The following is a 19,583-nucleotide window of genomic DNA, read 5'->3' as shown; positions in this document are numbered from 1 at the left end:
TCTGAATGCCAAAAGTATGCAATGCGCAAGTATTGAATGGATAGAATAAATGAATGAGCCATGTAAGAATTGTACTAAAAACAATTAATGATAAGTGAATGACTTGTTAAAAGTTTTTCGCTCACTTTAGTAGATTAGTTAGGCCTCATTTTTTGGTAATGCTTCCGCAGGTTATTCCTGGCACCTTTGACTACCTTGTCTATTTCAACCCAGTCCTCCCCAACATTAGTGTGCATGTTCTCAAGGTTCTTTAGTTGGCAATCATCTCCTTTTTTTCTGGTGACCTTAATATTTAACTAGTAACTCTTAGGGGTTAAAGAAGTAATAAACACAGGAGATCTACCTTGAGAATGAGGTTACATTTGTTACTGATCAACCCCTCATCACTCTTTTAAGCCCCGGCCAAACGAGAAATGTTGCGCCTCGCAACAAGACGCAACATTCTTGGGTCACCCAACATTGGCTCGTTTGGCCACCCTATTGCGAGTTGTTGCGACGTGTTGGCATTTGTCAGATAAAGTTTGACGACGGTCAAACTTTCTTCGCAACAATAGCCAACATTTCCTTTGTTTGTGTTCACAATGCATGAAATTTTCTTGTTTGGCCTGGTCAACGCAACATGTTGCGCTAACGCATGCGTATCGCACACTCAAAATTCTCGAACACGTCTTTCAAGATGGCGGCGTACGAGGATGAGCTAGAAACGATCCCTGCAGAGGGAAGCCAGAGAGACAGAGCTACGAAAAGAAAAACAGCGCGAATATGGACTGATCAAGAGGTAGAATTATTGATAGACACTTTTGAGCGACAATTTTGTCTGTGGGACGTCTGCAGTAAGGAGTACTATCTAAAAGAAAAGAGAATCGAAGCATTTAGTGTACTGCAAGAAACCTGCCAGGTACCTCGTTAGCTGAGATTAAGAGCAAGATAACTTCTCTGAGAGCTCAATATAGCCGTCACGCATACGTCACGCATGGATTCACGAAACTGTTGCGTGTTGTTGGATATCGTTCGGCCACCCTCTTCCATGATAACATGTTGGGCGACCCAACAATGTTGCGTCTTGTTGCTTGGCGCAACATTTCTCGTTTGGCCGGGGTTTTAAGCTTATTTAAAACATGTTGTATTGAAAGTATGTTGTGATTTGTATCGCATTTTTCAATCATTTTTAGCAGTAAAGAATGCAGTCTCATTTGAAAGTGCACAAATATATCTTTTCACGAAAAAGAAGGGAAATTTATCCATTTCTGAGAGCTTGTTACTATGATATTTATCCAAAAGCATTTAATCAACATGTAAAAACATCGCGAAATTATTGAAAATCGAACACCTACAATTTTGTGCGACCACTCAGCAACTTGGGGAATTTTTTATACTTTGCCTGGATTATATCAAAAACTTCCTTGAATTATATGTTGAATTTCTAACAATTTTTTCTCCGCGAATACTCCGCGAAAATATTCCTTTACACACATTCTTTCTCCATGAAAACCAAAAATTGTCAATTGTCTCCTCGCGTCGGAAATCGGCCCTATGCAAGCTTTTATCGAACGTTATCCAGCTCTATAATCACATAAAGCATAATGAACAAGCTTCTGTAGAAGTTGAGGAGTTTCTAGACTAAAATACGGAGATAGCCAAAAGTTAACTCGGCTGAAGTTGATGAAGGATGCCGTCGAGTCTACTCTGCAGCTGTGGATTGCGGAGAAGACGAAGCTATACTCGCGTTGCAATATGTTCCCTTCATCCTTATTGCCTGTAATTTTAAATCTCAGAATTGAAAATATATTTTAATTATTCAAACATCCTCAAGAACAGCTCAAGTCGTTCAACATTTATCTAAATTTCAGTATTAAGAATGATAAACCATAAAATAATATTTGTGAAAATTATTACAATCACCTATTTGCTTTTTTTTTTTTTTTAGGGTCTTACTATGCTCAGTCAGGTGATTTGGGCTTGTGGATTTCAAAAACGCGCTCTTTACTCTACAGTGTACTCAGGGAAAATGGAGGTTTTGAAGATGGAACAAGATTGACATTATTTCCCAATAAATTTGAAACAGCTTTGAAGCAGCGAATACGAGGTGATAATATGCTGAGCGAAACAACTGAGTTGACATTCTTTCACAAAAAGAATCATTGACCTATAACAATTGTCATATGCCCTAATGTCCTCTTTTTTTCCCCAATTCCTTTGATTTCCCGGAAAGAGACCTGTTTCCTAGAAAGGTTCCCTTGCTAAGTTCACACCGCAATGGCATACTCAGTCAGCCGAGGGTCAGCAATTTCCTGTTCCGTTATAGTTGCTCTAACAACGGCTTCGTTTACAACAAATAATGCCAAGAAGACGTAGCATGTGAACAATATTTTATTCTCAGTTTGAGACGAAAACGCAATGGAAATAGCTAATACGGGGTGATAGTTACCAAGCAAATAGATGCTTTTTTTCATCTTGCAAAGTCGCAGCCAGTGAGGCGTGTCATACGCGTAATCATGTGGGCGCCTGTCGCGTTCCTCTTTCCCCTAACTTCTTGAAGGAATGTTTTAAACGGATCGTCAAAATCTTATATTCCCAAAAATCCGATAGATGTGAAATCACCGACTCCTCTCCTAGCTTTGTGAAGTTTTGACAAAATTAAAGAAATGCTGCTCTTTACAAACTTCTTGATAAAATTATGGAAAGAGAGTGGGTGTTTTCGCTTAATATGCAGAAGTACAATACAAGACGACAGCATAGATTCATTACAAACCCACTCGTGCACAGATTGAAGGTGCGATGTTGTATTCAGGGGACAAGTGAAGCGTTTTGCTATAAATGAAAACGGCATTTTCCGGCTAAAGCTATTTTTTCAAGTGTACTTGTTCTCGGTGATTGGAGTTACTCTCTCATGTAATTGTAACTGAAAAGCTTGACAGTTGCCTGCTTTCTTTGCATGCTGTCTAGAATATTCACAGCAGTTGTGGGCTCGCAAAAAATTATCTACAGCTCAACTGAGCAGGCTTGTGATTGATATCAAGCTGTTGACTCCATTTGTTTGTAATTATGTTTTTTTTTTTTTTTTTTTTTTTTGCTTCTTTTCTTTTTACAGAAGAGTCTGTACAAAAGTTTTGAAACTCACAATGCTGTCAGGGATTGCAAAAGTTTATTTGTTAGCTTTTCGGTTTTTCTTGCCCAAGTGAAACTAAAGTCCCTTCTCGTGCACTCTCACAAAATATGTTTCTGATTAAGACATGCGTGAGCCCCATAAAATAATTTTCCTTTTCAATTTATGAAAATACATTTTTTAAGATTAAAGCTAGCTCTTTTCTTGCAAGCGATCAGTGGAACTTCTGTGAAAAGAGAAATAATTCGCGTAGAAATCCTACTGAATATTGAGAACATGACTGCCGTGTGGTGTCACAACCAGGCACAGTTCAGTGACTCCACGAAACTGAACGGAAACCATGTGTTCTCCAATGTTGTTCATGAAAACGCCCAGCTAGTTAACGGTCAGATTACACGGGAACAACCAATGTTCATCCATAATCTTTAAAAATACCTAATAATAACTATAATTTAATAAAGCGAGATAGAGGATAAAAAGGAAACTTAAGGTTTTCATGTATGAAACCTTTACCCTGAGTCGGCTTGAAAATTAAATAAGATAGCATGGAGAGCGTTGGCGATATTTGTGAAGACGCTTTCAACGAATTTGAAGTCATAACATTCCAATAGCTTTCGTGATGAAATCTTGTCTATAGGACAATACGAGAAATGTTAGGTCAAAAGTCAAGTTTGAACTCACGCTGTTAGAAAAAACTGAATCACCAACACAAAGGAAATCAATTATCTCTAAGAATCTTGTTTGTCAAGACCATTTAATTGTGTCCATTCTTAGAGCTCGACGTCGAGTTCTCTAAACTTAGCATAACTGATTACGTGTCCTCCTTTTTCCAGCATTATTGACTGTATAATTGTCGGTTTCCTTGATCAGATCAAACAAAAAAGACCACGCCTCGAAAATAGCTTCAATGCAAGATTGAAGCGCACTCAACCCCCAAGGCTGTAACTGAAATGGGAAATGTTTGACTAAAAACTTAAATAAAGAACGTTGTACACTCTACGTTAGGCACACGTGATGTTTTCAATCGAGAGTCTGGTTCTCCTAAGCTAACAAAGGAAGTGTTCAGAGAAGTAGGCAATTCTCTTCATTAATATACTTAAGTTTGACTGTTAATGTATCGTGACTACTTGTGGAGGTGAACACTCAGAATGCAGAGAAGGCAGATTAAGGACGAAATTTATTAATCAAAATAAAAAAACACACAAGTTGCATATCTCATATTACACCGTCTTACTATTCGATTTTATCACCAGTCTCTACCTTCCTAAAAGTGGTGTCAGCTCATCAGAATCGTGCTAACTAGAACGAACAACAATAATATCAAGCGTGGAGGTGATTTGATGGTTGAGACATACACCGTAGACTTACCTATAGTAGTTTCTTTATTATTATTCTCGATCGAACTCTCCGGCCCCCTGGTTTCCCCCACTGCAATGCATATCTTTACCTTAAGTGATGGACGCGACTTAATAAAAATGTTTAAACACCGCAGGCGTACGTCTCAAGTAGATATAATGTTCTGCAGCATATGCCTGATGCAGTTAGTTTTTCATATTCCAAAAAATTGAGTTTTAGGGGTACAAATTAATTACATGTATTACAGGATTTAATGACTCTGGAATTCGGCGGTCACAAAACCTTCGAAATATGCATATCTGAAATTAAAACTCGCTTGAACGCGCTTCCAGAATCTTATTAATATGAACTTTTTACCTAAGGCAACCATGTTCTCACGCAGCAGGCATGTTATTAATGCCCAAGCCGCGAGAAAAAGAGTTGATTGCTATGCAATTGCAGCAAACTACTTTCATTGTATTATATTGGGTTGTGAAATGTACAGAGCATAAGCTTTCTCTTCACTCACGATTGAGCAGAAGTAAAATCTGATTTGTAACGACTAAATAATTTGTTGTTATTATAAAAATGATATTGTGTGTCTTGCATGGCTTCAAGACTTCTTTAATTGGTTACCTTGGATACGTGGGCGTAATCTTGATTGACATGGTTTAACTTAGGCTCTGCCTAATGTGTCTGGTTAAATAGATTTAGCAGTTATATGATGATCATTTTCTTTGGAGCGGGTCAATAGAAACGGAATGCTACCAAAGATGACACTTCACACGTTCACGTTCCTTCTTTGCTTACTGGTGTTCGTGCAATGGTCGTGTTTAGTGGAAGGGTCTCACTTCAGACATGCCTTCATGAGCTTTGCTCCGACTGATGCTGATAACAACACGGTATGGTCCTTAATTGCACGCCACTGGGTTACTTTGCTGAGATGTTTTATCTATCCTTTATCCATATTGTATATGAACGTTAGAGGTACGAGTAAAGGCTCATTTTGCTGAGCTTGCTTTTATACCTTTTACACTCGTTTTTTGTTTTCAGTTTGTAAATAAGACAAACTATAATGCATCATTGTAAACGAACGTTTTCTCTGAAGCATTTGGCAAGGTGAGTCGAAGAAATTTCACTTGAGTCCCCACAAGACAGTCCCGTGCTCTGAGCGACTGGTTGTCACCTTGTTTCGACCTACTAAGACCTTGAAACTTTAAGCTCCGGAAATCTTTACCTCAGATTTAAAATTTTCATGAAACGCTTCATAAAACAGTACTTTAGACTTTTGTTTGTAAGAGACCGACGTAGTATCAAGCAAAGCACAACGCAGACAAACCTATCCCTCTTCTCCATGTGGCGGCATTTGCCTTTCTAGTCATGGCTCTTCTCTTTAAACCTAAATGCTGAAGAAGGCATGCTCCGGCACAGAACATTTCAACAAAGCAGACTCTCGGTTATCACCAGCCAAGTTGTGGCTTTACATATCTTAGCATTTAAGGAGATTTGTTTCGTGCGCTGAGTCAAACTTCAGTGGGCGTATATTTCTTTTTTTGGTACACGTCATTAGTATGTTGGTACATGTCATTGGTAGGTTGTACTATTGCTCTATCATGTAGAAATTTTTTTTAATGGCACTCGAATGCTTCGAATGAGTTTACAAACACGTTTGCCTTTTGTTACCCTCGGTCTTTTGATAGCTTTCGGTGGGAATTTGCTAAGGTGGACACTACATATTTCTACACTACCATGATCTGTTCTGCAGAATACATCATGATGATCGACGCTCCTAGCTATTTTTTCTAGCCTCTCTTCATTGCTGAAAACATGTTTTTCTAACATTTTTAAACAACGATAAACTCAACTATGTAAGAATCGCGCTACATCTTGTTTGACGCAACCAACTGTGGCCATTTCTTGGAAAGACTGCGGTTTTTGTCGTTATCTATTCAAATTCATAATTTATCTCCAAACGCTAAGGCGTTCTAAACAACTGCCGCTAACTCTTGGTTACCATTCCAGTTGGCAGTGGATTTTTTTCACCAACGGCAGAGTTCAAAGCCATTGATTTCATTAACTTTCCACGACAAAGAACCTGACAAGGGCAACTGTGGTACGTTACTGAAATGTGTGTATATCAAGTACATTGCGGAACCTTCTTTTGTTAAAAGGCATCAACCGTAAGGGTATTTGAAGAATAAAACCGCCAACTTCATCAAAAATGCCGCGATGGCCAAGGTCATTAGCTCTTTCAAAAGAGAATTATAATAAATGCGTGTCCCTTAGTGCCAACCTATTTTCAATTGCGTAGGAAAATGAAAATGAAATTTCACTTTCGTTTTTGGTTTTTTGTTTTTGGTTTTTCGTTGCGATGTAAAAAAAATGAAGTTGGACTCCAATTTTCGTTTTCCGTTTTTCGTTTTCGTATGTAATTTGGAAAACGGATTGCAAGTCAAGTCAAGTCGTTTTTCGTTTTCCGCCAATGGCACTCAAATGACACTGAAACTGACATTCTGTGGGAAAATTAATTTTTTCACGAGGGAATTCTACCTAAATAACAGCCAATCATGATACGACAGATCCCCGCGAAATAACTGCAGACTTACGGTGGCCCACAAATGTCACGGCAAAGGAAATAACCTCGCGGCAAAAGAAAAAGAATCCCGGTAAAAGGAAGAACCTCACGGCAAAAGAATAAACTTCACGGCAAAAGAAAAAGACTTACGCCAGAAAGAAAAAGACTCACACCAAAAAGAAAAAGACGCACGGCAAAAGAAAACAACCGCATATACAGCAAAAAATTGTCATTCAATGACACTTTCTTTGCAAGACTCACAGCAAAGGACAATTTCGTGACCCGCTTTTTTGGTGAAATACACGGTATCATGCGCAGTCAGTATCTGACCCCGAAATGAATATTAAAAGACTCGAAAAACAGAGGCTTTTGTTGAAATACTATTTTATAATTAGGCAAGGGTATGAATACGAGGTGATTCGTTATCCGCCATGTTAAAATACACAGCGTCATACGCAGTACGCAGTCAGTATTTGAACGATATCAACCGTTGACCCTCAAATAAATTTTAAATTTTGTTTTGCCGTGAGTTGATTTTTTTTTTGCCCCGAGTTATTTTATTTTCCCGCGATTTGTTTTATATTGCCGCGAGTTATTTTATTTTTCCGTTGGTTATTTTATCATATCAAACTCACGGGGTACAAATGGTCTCTTACTGAATTTCGTGACCACTACCACTTCATCGGCCAACTCAAATCGAGTGCGTTTTTTGGATGTTATATCATTTTGCCGACTCTCTGTATAAAATGTTAACAATGTACCACCGAAATATTGAACTATAATATCATGGCTTTCCATTTTGTGTATTTTTGTACTACAAAGTAAAGTTTTTCCCTCGTCATTTTCACCTTTTCCCGAGCGGGTCCGTCAAAATTAAGAAGGCGTTCGTGGTCAAAACAAGACCGAGCAAGGAGTCTTGGGCGATTTCTCTCTTACGCAAGCGCAAACTGAAAATGTACCGCCAAAATCAAAGAGAGGAACAAATTTCCTTTGTTTTGATATGTAAATTGTCGAACAAGGAGCAGACTGAACCTCGGCAAATGGCTAGTCAAAACAACCACACCTTCCTCCTTTTGCTCGTTTCCTGTTTTATAAGCGTGAAAGCAGTGGGAGAAGAATCGGGTAGCTCGGAAAGCGCTTCGGGTATTAATTTACCATCGTTTACTTACGAGATAAACAAGTAAGATTTGTAAAGTTATTTTCCGAGAGAGTCGAAATGAATACATTTTTTTCAGGTTAGATTGCTGTTTTTACCCTAAACGTCGTCCAACAAATTTTTGTTGCAGCCTACTAATCTATACAATTTCGAAGGAAAATATTCAGATGCTTCATCGTCCCCGAAGGGTCTCCACTCATCGAAGCGTGTACTGTAGCGTGTACTGTAGTGAATTTTCAGTCTCTTGTTGGGTTTGTCAACCTCCGTGACTTTAACATCATACAATTTTGTATCTTCTGTCTCTGAAATGACCTTTTTAACAGGGGTGTATGCTGAGTATTCGTTGCAGAATCGCTTTGGTTCTCTTATCTCTCTCTTTGGCTGGTCCGCCATTTTGAAAATTGCTCAGGAGGGCATCTGGGTTAGCGGCCGCGCCAGGCTGGAACCGACAAAAACAAATGTCCATCTCAGTGGGGAAACAGTTTGATATGTTTCCGTGAGTTAGATCTGTTTTGCCGTGAGTTTATCATATTTTTCCATGAGTTATTTTATTTTGCCGTCAGTTTATTTGTTTTGCCGTGAGTTATTCTGTTGTGTCGCATGACGTTTTGCTTTGAGTAATTTGATTTTAATTTGACTTGCACTTATGGCCACCGCATAGAATTCCCTTGTGAAGTAATGAGTTTTCCCACAGAATGTCAGTTTCAGTGCCATTGGCGGAAAATGAAAAACGAAAAAAGAAAATTGAAGTCCAATTTGGTTTTTTACAGCGCAGCGAAGAACGAAAAACAAGAAACGAAAAACGAAAATGAAATATGATTTTAATTTTCCTACGCAATTGAAAATTGGTTGGCACTAAGGTTGGCACACGTCACCTAAATACTGTTAAGTTCAGTTGTGAAGGGTGCGCGAGGTGAAAGGGGCAGTTTACATTAGGCGTCACCCTAATAACATCAACAAAGACTTTGGAAAAGAGACCCCGGAAGCCTGGATGTCGACGATCAAGAAACACAAGAGCAGGAGAGCCATGCAGTAGCGAATTCCGAAGAGGCACCAATCACAGCCGTGGAATTCCATCCAATCACAGCTGAGCACTAAGTATATAGGTGACGCGTATTCAATCGACCTCATCGCCTGAGGGAGATTAGCAGTATGCAGTCGAGTCTGCGTCGCGATCCACATCAAAAGTGACTACATCGTGAGACAAACGATTATCCTTTCTTGTTAAAGTGTTATTTGCCACGATGACAAACTGTTTTACGATACAGCGTCACTAAGGGTTATTGTTTTTAGAAAAGAAAATATCAACGATTGCTTTGACAACGATTGCTTTGAAAAAATTATATAATTGCTTCAAAAAAGTTGTACAGTCCCAGCGTCGATGTAGTGTCCACTCTTGGCTTCTTGGCTAATAATAAACAACTTCGATTGATGTAGCGTCCACTCTTGGCTATTTGGAATAACAAACCTTTTATTAAGCGGGGCTTCCTAACTTGCACAAACTTGTATTCATCTCATTCGAGACTCGTAGAAATGAGAGGATTCGAAGTTATCGTGCTTTAACAACAAGCGAAACTCGTCCTTGAGAAAACGATTACAACACAACACTATTAAAACCATGTGCTCGATGGTAAAAGCGCCCGCAATGTTAGTACGCTAGTCACACTATACAAGATCATTCTTCTGTCTCTTACAGTCGATACTTTTAAGTAATCTCCAAAACTTATCTTATTGAATGTTATTTTATCTCCTAGATATTGTAAGTTTCATTATTCTATTGTCTATTTATTCTGTGAAGCGCTTTAGAACTTTTGAATAAAGCGCTATATAAATGATATTATTGTTATTATTATTGTTATTATTACAAGGACTAACGGCTATAGAAACTTTTAGGACATGTAGAAGGAAATCAAGGCTGCCTGCTATGTCTGTGGAAGGTTTATGCGGCTCGGCTATCCGTGGGTTCAGCGGCATTTAAAGATATCCGTAGACAAAGCTCTTCGAGGGAAATATTGCTCCTTTATTTAGTTTACGTGTTACGTTCCATCGATATCACTGTTTTTTTGTTTTGTACTTGACAATGGGCCATGACCACCTAACCTGATAAAGCCATAAAGAAGTATCGCCAGCGTAAAATGGCTTTTCATTTTATGTGTGATTATATTAAATTAACTTTCCTCGTTAATTTTAAAGTCTTAGAGATAACCAAAACTTTATTTGAAATCCTAACTTTTATGCATATCATCTTTTTATTTATTTTCCAGATTCGGTTTACCTTCCGTCTGGCTTTTCGAAGGTCATTTTTTTCGTACCGCTGCGATGAGAACACAACTAGCATAGGAGGAATTATTAGACCTGGAGGTTCTTGGGGAGCTAAGTGCAGCGATCCTTTCAGTGCAGTGTGTTGGCAGACTACTTATATCGCAGACACTGGCTTCCGCTGTACCGACTTTAGTCGCGATGAAGACTGGTCCATGGGGGAAAATAATTTTACCTACACTTTTCCGTCTAGCAACCTAGAGTGGACTGTGAGGTGTGTCAACGTCCGAATTAAGAGGAAAAAGAACCACGTGAAGATTAACTTTCTGACAATGTTTCAGTTTTAAGGAGGCAGAAACCCTCAAACAATCATGAGCTGTTTGCAATGACCAAAATTAGATTTCACAAATTGTTTTTAACTCAGAAAATAACTAAAAACCATTTCATTTTGGGGAGCAGGGATGGCGCAGTGGTGAAGGCACTCGCCTCCCACCACTGTGGCCCGGGTTTGATTCCCGGACCTGGTGTCACATGTGGGTTGAGTTTGTTGTTGGTTCTCGTCCTTGCTCCGAGGGTTTTTCTCCGGGTCCTTCGGCTTTCCTTCCCCGCAAAAACCAACATTCCAATTTCCAATTCGATCTGAAAACAGTGGACAAGGAAGGGCCACTCAGTGGAATGTCCATCGCTAAATTATTATTTAATAATATTTTTTTTTTATTATTTCCGAGTTGATCAGTGTTATGACCCCAAATTCACTCCTTCCACCCATCACTCCGTCACTCCGTCACTCCGTCCTTCCATTCCTGTTTACGTTTTGGTAATTCTGCAGACCAGCGTAGAAGTCTTTCTCATGTTCAATTTCGTTGGTGTGGTGGCCTGTTTTCCCAAATCAAGATAAATTTCCGCAGTCTCACTCTTTTCCACAAACCTTCCTTTCTTGTCTCGTCGACAGTTACCGAACTTGCTGCTGGATTTCCAATCTTGTGCGATATGCTAGCTCGAGCTGGTTGATATCTACCAATATAAGTCTCTCTAAGCGATCAGATAACGGAAAAATCAACTCATCGCCGGTCTCCAAGAGCCCAGCTATTGTACGGTTTCAAAAGGGCTGTCAAAAGTCTCTTAAAATCCCAGTTGAAGATCCAGATGGTGATTCTGTGAAATGTCGTTGGGCAACCCGCGCCGAGTCCTTCATATCAAGAGATAGTTTTCCTTACGGTGAACTTGATGAGGTAAATTTTTATGCTCTATCACTACATTTTTTTCTTGTTATGTAAGTACTTTACTAATGCAAAAGAACGCAAAAGAACGCAACCTCTTGGACTTTCTCGATACATCAACTTGGATAAAGTAGTCTTGTTTCGTGATCAAGTTGGTAATTGTCACCTAACCCATGACAAAGCGTGAGAAACCAATCAAAGCGCCCAACGTCTATCTGAGAGTAAGCTACCCGAGAGCTTCCCGTGTAAAACAACGACCAAGTAAATGGAGTGAAATGCCCGAGAGCTTTCTGAGTAAAACAGCGACCGAGTAAATGGAGTGGCACACAGAAAATCAACAGAAATTACAGCGACAACTGAAGAAAAATAGCGGTATATACATAAATAAAGGCACCTGCTATAATTTTGCACCAAATAATACTACAATTTTCCAGGAAAACGTGAACTTTATATTAAGAATTGGAATATTGGCTACAGCGAACCATCGTTTACGTTTCAGTGTTTCTCCGAATACTGATTAGTTATATTTGTTAACTCATATTAATTTTATGAACTTATTTCTGAAATGTTAACAATTTTATAGAATTAGCTTAGCTCTACGCGTATTTTTGTTGGTTCCCACTTTTAATCTATTGGAGGCAAGACGCATGGATGACGTCGCCAATAACATTTATAACATAACCACAGTAAAGCGCGCGCTCTGATTGGTCAATTTAGCGTTCCCCATTTGCCCATGGGTGTACGCCGCTGACGTGAGCAAATACAAAGACTATTTTTCAGCGCACGCTTGTTTTTCTGGTCACGTAAGATTTGTTAAATAAAAGGGAACTCTTAAGCTACAATGTATCAATGTTATGTTATAAAACAAATGGTAAACACCACACCGTACACTACTGAGTTAAGTAAGGAAAGAAGCGTAAGAGTCGCTCGAGGCGATAGCCTCGAGCGACTCTAGCTTCTTGAGTGCTTAGCAAACCTCCTAAGTGCATCCATAACTCAATAGTGTACGCTGTGGTGTTTACCATTTGTTAATTTTTGCTTTATTAAAAAAAAAACAAAAAAACAGCAGATTCTATTTTGCTGTAGGTCTGTTCAGCAATCAATCACTGAATACTTCAAAATGTGGTATGAACGGTATCTATGTGTCTAATGTATCTAAATGCAGTGTAAAATGGTTCTTACACACTTTGCTTTGCAGAAAAACTGCGTTTTAACTTACAGAGGTGGAAGTGGAGCATCGGGCACCTACGCAGTAACCTTAACTTTGGAAGACTTTCCAGCTGGAACCACCAACTTTAACAACATCAGACCATTCAGTGCCGTGCCACTGCAGTTTCTTGCCATAATAAGCGTTGGGTCTGGTTCTTGCCAAGACATACCAGTTTTTACTGCCTCTACACCTCAAAATGGTGAATGCTCAGAGATTCAGATTGGGTCGGTATATAGAGCAGTGGTTGAGGTGCGGCTTTCAAACATTGCTAAACAGTAAGTATTCAAGGTTGCAAGTCCAGGGCATCTGACTTTGCCTTTTCATCCATGAACTGTCTATATAACACATATCCAAAAGTGTATTACTTGCCATGTTATATTTGACGTTAACCAAGACTCTTTTCCTTAGAAAGATGGACGAGTAAGTCAAGTAAGGCCAGGTATGCCAGGATAGTTTAGTTTTCCGAGCTTTCGCCGATCTACGACATCATCAGGGATGATGCCGTAGATTGGCGAAAGCTTGGAAAATTAAACTATCGTAGCATACCTGGCCTCACTCGACTTACACTTCTGACGGTATGACACTGTGCTACTCAAAGACTACATCCAACGCTTAATATCTGTTCTTTATATTCTAAGTATTGTTGAGATAACGACAAGCTCTCCAATTGGGATGCAACTGACTCCACTACGCTTTCATGGAGGCATCTTCTACAGGAATGTCACTTGGTATCCGAATCAGAACCAAGTTGGGCAGCAGTTGTTCTGTTTTCAAGCCTTGGATTCAGACGGGTAAGATGCTCTCGTACGTTGTGTAAAATTTTTGTATCTGCAATCCTAATTTTGATGAACTGCCAAGTTAGAATGAGTTATTTTAAGTTTTTATTAGTATTAATGATCACTGTCAAGACAAGAGTATAACATTAATGATGTTTTATGGAGTGCAACATGTGCATACCAGGCAGCATTTTTAGTCCAACAACCAGAGCTCTATACTAGTACAAGAAACTCGAGTACTGGAAAAAACAATTTTGTGTCTGGTTTATCTTGGTCCATGTCTTTATTAATTTACAGGAGGATGAGAAAAGTTCATGTTGTGTAAGTCGGTGTGTATATATCCATTTATAACATAACCAAAGTAAAGCGCGCGCTCTGATTGGTCAATTTAGCGTCCCCCCTTTGCCCATGGGTGTACGCTGCTGACGTGAGCAAATGCAAAGACTATTTTTCCGCGCGCATTTGTTTTTTCTGGTCGCGTAAGATTTGTTAAATAAAAGGGAACTCTTTAGCTACAATGTATCAATGTTATGTTATAAAACAAATGGTAAACACCACAGCCTACACTATTGAGTTATAGATTCACTTGGTAGGTTTTCTAAGCACTCAAGAAGCTAGAGTCGCTCTCGGCTATCGCCTCGAGCGACTCTTACCCTACTTTCGTGCTTAGCAACCTCCCGCGTGCATCCATAACTCCATAGTGTACGCTGTGGTGTTTACCATTTGTTAAATTTCATATATTTCCAATCTACAGATTACAAAGTGAATGGCGTTGTGTCACAATCCTTGTGGGGCTGAGTAAGTATTTTTAATCCTCTAGTACATTTCGATTCATTGAGAAAAAGGGATATTTTCAGCTTTTGCTTTTTAATATTTTCTTTCGTTTAATGTTTCATGCTAACTGAAGAGTTGGCTGGTCTATTTGTTTATTAATAATAACGCAAAAACAATGAATAGTAATATCTATTATGTTAATGACAAAAAGGCAATGAAATAATAATAATAGTAACTATGATAATAATAATTTCAATATCATCATAAATTAAAAACTGAAATAAAAAGCACATCAACTGAGTCCTTTAGCCATTCGTTATTTAAGAAGCATGTATCATTTCATCATTTATTTATATAGACACTCAATCATTTTTAGGTAATACGCCTCATGTTATTTTGGGTACACAAAGGCCAAGAAGCCCTATAAGTGAGATTGGAACAGGACTGATATGGTGGAGTATTCATTTTGACAGAGTGGTGAGGAACACCTATACGTAGATACTTTAATAGAATGTTAATAAATTTTAATGCTTTCAAGGGATAATAATCAAGAAAATTAAAAATTAAGGAACATTACTCGGATACCCAGTTTCTCATTACCAAGAAACCGAAAAAACAGTCATCTTCTGGGAGAACTAGTTTTCAGATCGTGGGGATTCAAAAGGTGAGGGAAACATCCAAATTTAGAATATACTTGAATTTATGATGAGTTTGATTATTTGCAGATAAAGAAGCCTCGTAGCTCAGCATTCATACGACTGGTTCTGCAATCAAATGGTTTTACCGTCTTCAAAGTGAATGCCCTCTCCGGTTACGTCATTATCGACAGTAATCGCACAGCACTGCATTTTGCCACGCCCAAGGCTGCACTGAGTATGAATGGTTCATATGCCATCTTGATAGATCACGGTGCAGTAGTTGGACAAGGCTGCTCATATGATGGTCCACCAACGCCTGGTATAACCTCACCCAAAGACTGGGCTTTCCCTGTAGATGGTGCCTGCCCTGTTGGTTATGCTTTGGCTCCTCCAAGTTTTCAAAAGTGTGAGGGTACGTCCAGAGTTATAATATTTGATTTTAAACATCTTCACAAAACCGGCATCTTTAGCTTGCATTGTCTCGTCTCGTTGTAGGCTATGAGGGTGCATCATCTATGCTCCTATCTCAACCAATGCAAAAAGCGCTATCAGTAAGTCTGATAATCTTCAGTAATAGGGCTTTGTATTTAGTAAGAATGATTTTACGCAGCCCAACGAAAATGTTTCTTCCCATAATTATCTTAAAAGGTTATGTGCATGAAGAATGATCTGTTGGAATTGATTAAATGGAATATGTATTGTTCATTTCCACCGATGGTCGTTCAGAATGAAATTACTTTCGGCAATAATGTAGCAATGTATGAAATTTTTGAAAACCGCAAAGTTTAGTTAATATTCTTCCTCTAAACTGTTTACAATTTTAATGTTTCGAAATTATTCTATCAATTGCTGGAGTAGAAACTTAAATCTAAAGCAAACCAATATCCAATGAGATCAAGCCAGAAATTCAAAATCGAAATCATAATATTTAACTGGGGTGAACCAATTCTAATATTTGAAATTTAGAAGCATAAACTCAATTTCAAGATATATTTTTACGAGATTTATTCCACGTGGAAATTTCTTTTCTGTTTGCAGATATAGATGAGTGTAGGGGACATCATCGGTCAAAACGATCTCATTGGTGGTGGCCATATACCCAGACTTCAGGTAGATACATCTACTGCTACTACTTTTTGTGGGATGCTTCCTTATGCTAATAATAACAATAATGGAAAAAAGACCTCAACATAATTTTTCTTTGAGCCATTCGATTATCTCAAGGTGTACAGGCTTACCCTGTCAGTTCTTGGAACAAGGGTTACGTTACTCTCATGACAGAGTTGAAAACAACATCTTACCTGTATATTCTCAAAACTGTTTCATCTAGGGTATCTTTTAAGCTCATCGGTATAGTTAATACTCTTTGCAACATGATTATTTTTCCCAGTGTTTGATTTAGTAAACTTTTCAGCCTATCATGCCTTGGAAATGTTTCCCACGTTAACATCTTTGTTGATTTTTTCTCGTTTCTTCTAATTAAAATTTAGCATATCCTTCTGATCATGCTTAGGGCAGGCTTTAACATTAACAAACGAAAACTGATGTGTCCAACGAAATAACAAACGCTTTTTCCTCAAACAGAGATATCGTCTGTATCAATTGTATGATTATTCCTTTTTGTGATCTTATTGTGCTTTTAATTTTTTATCTACAGCCATCTCTTCAAGGATAACACCTACTTCAACTGGTAATTACTTTTTCTACTACCACTAGTACCACTTCCGCACCCATTACCCCTCTCATTTCCATCACCAGTTAACTCTAAAGCCAACCTCTAACACTGCCCCTAGTGCTATCCCTGCTATTACCACTATACCCCTATCTCGATTATTGGCACTAACACCACCAGTAATACTATCACCACCCCCCCCCCCCTCATTACTACTTCTACTACCACTAACATTACCGTTAGCACCACTGCGTATTTCCATGGCTACTTTAACTACCAAGTCACCACCACTACCGCTGCTACTCCTATAAGTACTTTCACTGCTAGCTCTATAACCACTACTTACTATCACCACTGACACCGCTATTACCACATGACATGAATGTTATTGATTGAGCTCAGACCAATATATCGATACCATATAGAAGAGTTTTTAGATAGAATTAATGAATAGTAATCTTGAGAGATTTAAGTAAAAAAAAAAACACTAAATCCATAGGGAACACTGAGCCTTGAATGTGATGTTCGTCGTTTGCAATTGTTGCCATTCTTTTTGACAAATGCTTGCTAATTTGCAGCTGAGTCCTTGAGTAAAATTAACTCTAAATTTTCTCTACACAGGCCCATCTGCATCCGTTAGCGCAGCTCCTTCACAATCTTCAGGTTGTCATAAGACGTTTCTACGTTTTTATTTCTCTTCTTTCAGATCCCACTCTAAGCTACTAGAGCAGTAATAACTAACTTTCTTCAAAATGAAGATAAACTGAATTAGGTCGTGATTGATCGCAGAATTTCTCTTTGCACCATTCTAGGCTATTTTAAAAACATGTATGGTTAACATTGCATTGTTCTGTTTATTTCAGATTTTTGAAAACAAAGACAAAATACTTATTAGTTGTGAAGCTTTGTGAAACGCACCTAAAAACTAAAGCATGCATTTGACATTACTTTATAGAATGCTACAACCATTCTTACCTACAAGATGCAGAAAGAGGGATGGGTCATTATAACGGCTATTACGGAAATGTAGATTGTGATTATCACACTTTACAATCTGGATGGTACAGATTTCTTGGTGCAGCGGGAACAGAGATGCCAACGTCCTGTGTAGGAAGATATCGATGCGGCACTAGCGTAACGGGTTGGTTAAATGGCCAGCACCCGTCGGTGGCTGATGGAATTGTCTATGTTCAAGTGTGTTTTCACTGGTCCTCAAGTTGCTGCTTATGGTCTACTTACATTCGCGTTCGTAACTGCAGCGGTTTCTACGTGTACGAGCTTGTACCCTTATCAATTTGTGACTCTCGTTTTTGTGGAAATGGAGGAGGTGAGACAGACAGACGTTACAGACTGGTAGAAAAACAGACAGAAAGACAGACCGATGGAAAAACCAACAAACAGACGGATAGACTGCAAACAGACGGTTGCGAGAGACAAACGGACAGTTACCAGGCAGACAGACCAATTGAAGAGAGACAAACACGTAGACGAACAGCATACAACAGCCAAACAGACCGACAGACAGTTACATGAAACAGACAGCAAAGACTGCCAAGGCCAGAGAGTAACAGAACGGAGATTAGAATTTTCCTATCGTAGATGATAATTAGTTTAGACCTATTTATCGATAAGGTCAAATCACAATTTACAAGAGCTCTTCACTTTTTTCTCAACAGGTTATCACTCGTTGACGTCTACCACTATAGCACCCTCGCCAGGTATTTCTGTTGCCTAAAATTTTCTTTGCCTCTTTCGTCGGCGTTGTTCAAGTTAGTCCAGAAATTTCTATTTTCACGTAACATAATACACTTATTATCGTTCCACTTTTACATTGTGATTAAAAGTAACTACATCTTTTCGTTCAACTCAACAGCATCCACACAGCCGACGGCGACAGCATCTATGTATGTTTTTGGGAATGGTAAGACAAAGTCTCCCCGCTCACTTTTACACCAAATTTTTGGAAGTAGGCAACAAGTTGAACCATATCTATTATTCTTCTACAATGAACTGAGGAAGTGCACTTCCACCAAAACACCTACTACATCTGTATCGCGTGTTTTAAGGTTATTGCCAACAAAATGTAGTCAGAATTTTCTAAATTTCGTCTTTTTTCTCTTTAGTCAGAGAAAACAAGTTTAATTGCTTTCTTAAAGTTTAATTTGTCCAAAAAAAAATTCAAATCTAAAAAAGAATGCGACATACGGCTGAAAGAATGTTTTAGGGTAATCTGTACCTAAGAGCGAAAGTTGACATAATCCGGAAGGCCTCCAGCAGAGTGTTGACGCTTCCCGCGGGCTTTTGTCCGGGATCTCGATTTGCATTTTACAAAGGGGATTTTCTGGCACATTTCGGAGCGCTAAAAAATTAAAATCTTCATCGAATGCTCAAAAGGGGAATACTCAACGATGAGAGAGCCCGGGCCTAAGAAATCCAAGTTAAGTTTTTCTTCTTCCCCAGCTTGCTTTGTCCAGTTTTCCTTCGGTTTCTCCCGATGAATTTTGGATTTTGTATATTCCATTGTACTGTTGTATTTTCCCCGTTTCGCGTAATGACCTTTCCCACGAATTTCAAAGGAGTTCTTTGTCAAGAGACTTGCCATGAAGTTTGATGTTTCGTTTCATTGGTCGGTGGTATGCCTGCGAATTTCTTACTCGAAGTTTGTTTTTAACGCGAGTTACCTCTACTTAAAGGAATTGAGAGAAGATGTCACTGAATTGGCTCATGTTCTAGTATAAGATAGGCCTATAGGTAAAACAAACCAAGACATACGTAGTTTGTTGAAAAATTCTTTTAATTTGCTTTCAAGGAAATTGATAAAACTTAATTCATGCATAATTAGCGTCATTCGAAGGTCAAATT

At 38.7% G+C, this 19,583-nt stretch overlaps 1 protein-coding gene across 2 annotated transcripts in view; it reads left to right on the top strand.

The window, feature by feature from the left end:
- Positions 1 to 5,146: 5,146 nt before the first annotated feature.
- LOC111327233 (uncharacterized) overlaps positions 5,147 to 19,583 on the top strand; it is a 31,151-nt gene continuing 16,714 nt past the window's right edge. Inside the window, exons 1-14 of one of the 2 annotated variants that reach the window (XM_088757664.1) lie at positions 5,147 to 5,343; positions 10,437 to 10,705; positions 11,384 to 11,663; positions 12,850 to 13,136; positions 13,500 to 13,652; positions 14,392 to 14,435; positions 14,788 to 14,888; positions 15,137 to 15,461; positions 16,088 to 16,159; positions 16,707 to 16,739; positions 17,343 to 17,384; positions 17,677 to 18,048; positions 18,398 to 18,439; positions 18,595 to 18,642. In XM_088757664.1, the coding sequence (XP_088613790.1) occupies positions 5,203 to 5,343; positions 10,437 to 10,705; positions 11,384 to 11,663; positions 12,850 to 13,136; positions 13,500 to 13,652; positions 14,392 to 14,435; positions 14,788 to 14,888; positions 15,137 to 15,461; positions 16,088 to 16,159; positions 16,707 to 16,739; positions 17,343 to 17,384; positions 17,677 to 18,048; positions 18,398 to 18,439; positions 18,595 to 18,642 (2,209 nt within the window). In that variant the 5' untranslated portion in view covers positions 5,147 to 5,202. The remainder of the gene's footprint in view (positions 5,344 to 10,436; positions 10,706 to 11,383; positions 11,664 to 12,849; positions 13,137 to 13,499; positions 13,653 to 14,391; positions 14,436 to 14,787; positions 14,889 to 15,136; positions 15,462 to 16,087; positions 16,160 to 16,706; positions 16,740 to 17,342; positions 17,385 to 17,676; positions 18,049 to 18,397; positions 18,440 to 18,594; positions 18,643 to 19,583) is intronic. The other variant, XM_088757665.1, reaches the window with a different exon arrangement.

This window comes from Stylophora pistillata, chromosome 4 (genome assembly GCF_964205215.1).
Source record: "Stylophora pistillata chromosome 4, jaStyPist1.2, whole genome shotgun sequence".
NCBI classification, from domain to species: domain Eukaryota; kingdom Metazoa; phylum Cnidaria; class Anthozoa; order Scleractinia; family Pocilloporidae; genus Stylophora; species Stylophora pistillata.
Note: the sequence above shows the minus strand (reverse complement) of the source record. Positions and strands in the feature narration are given on the sequence as shown.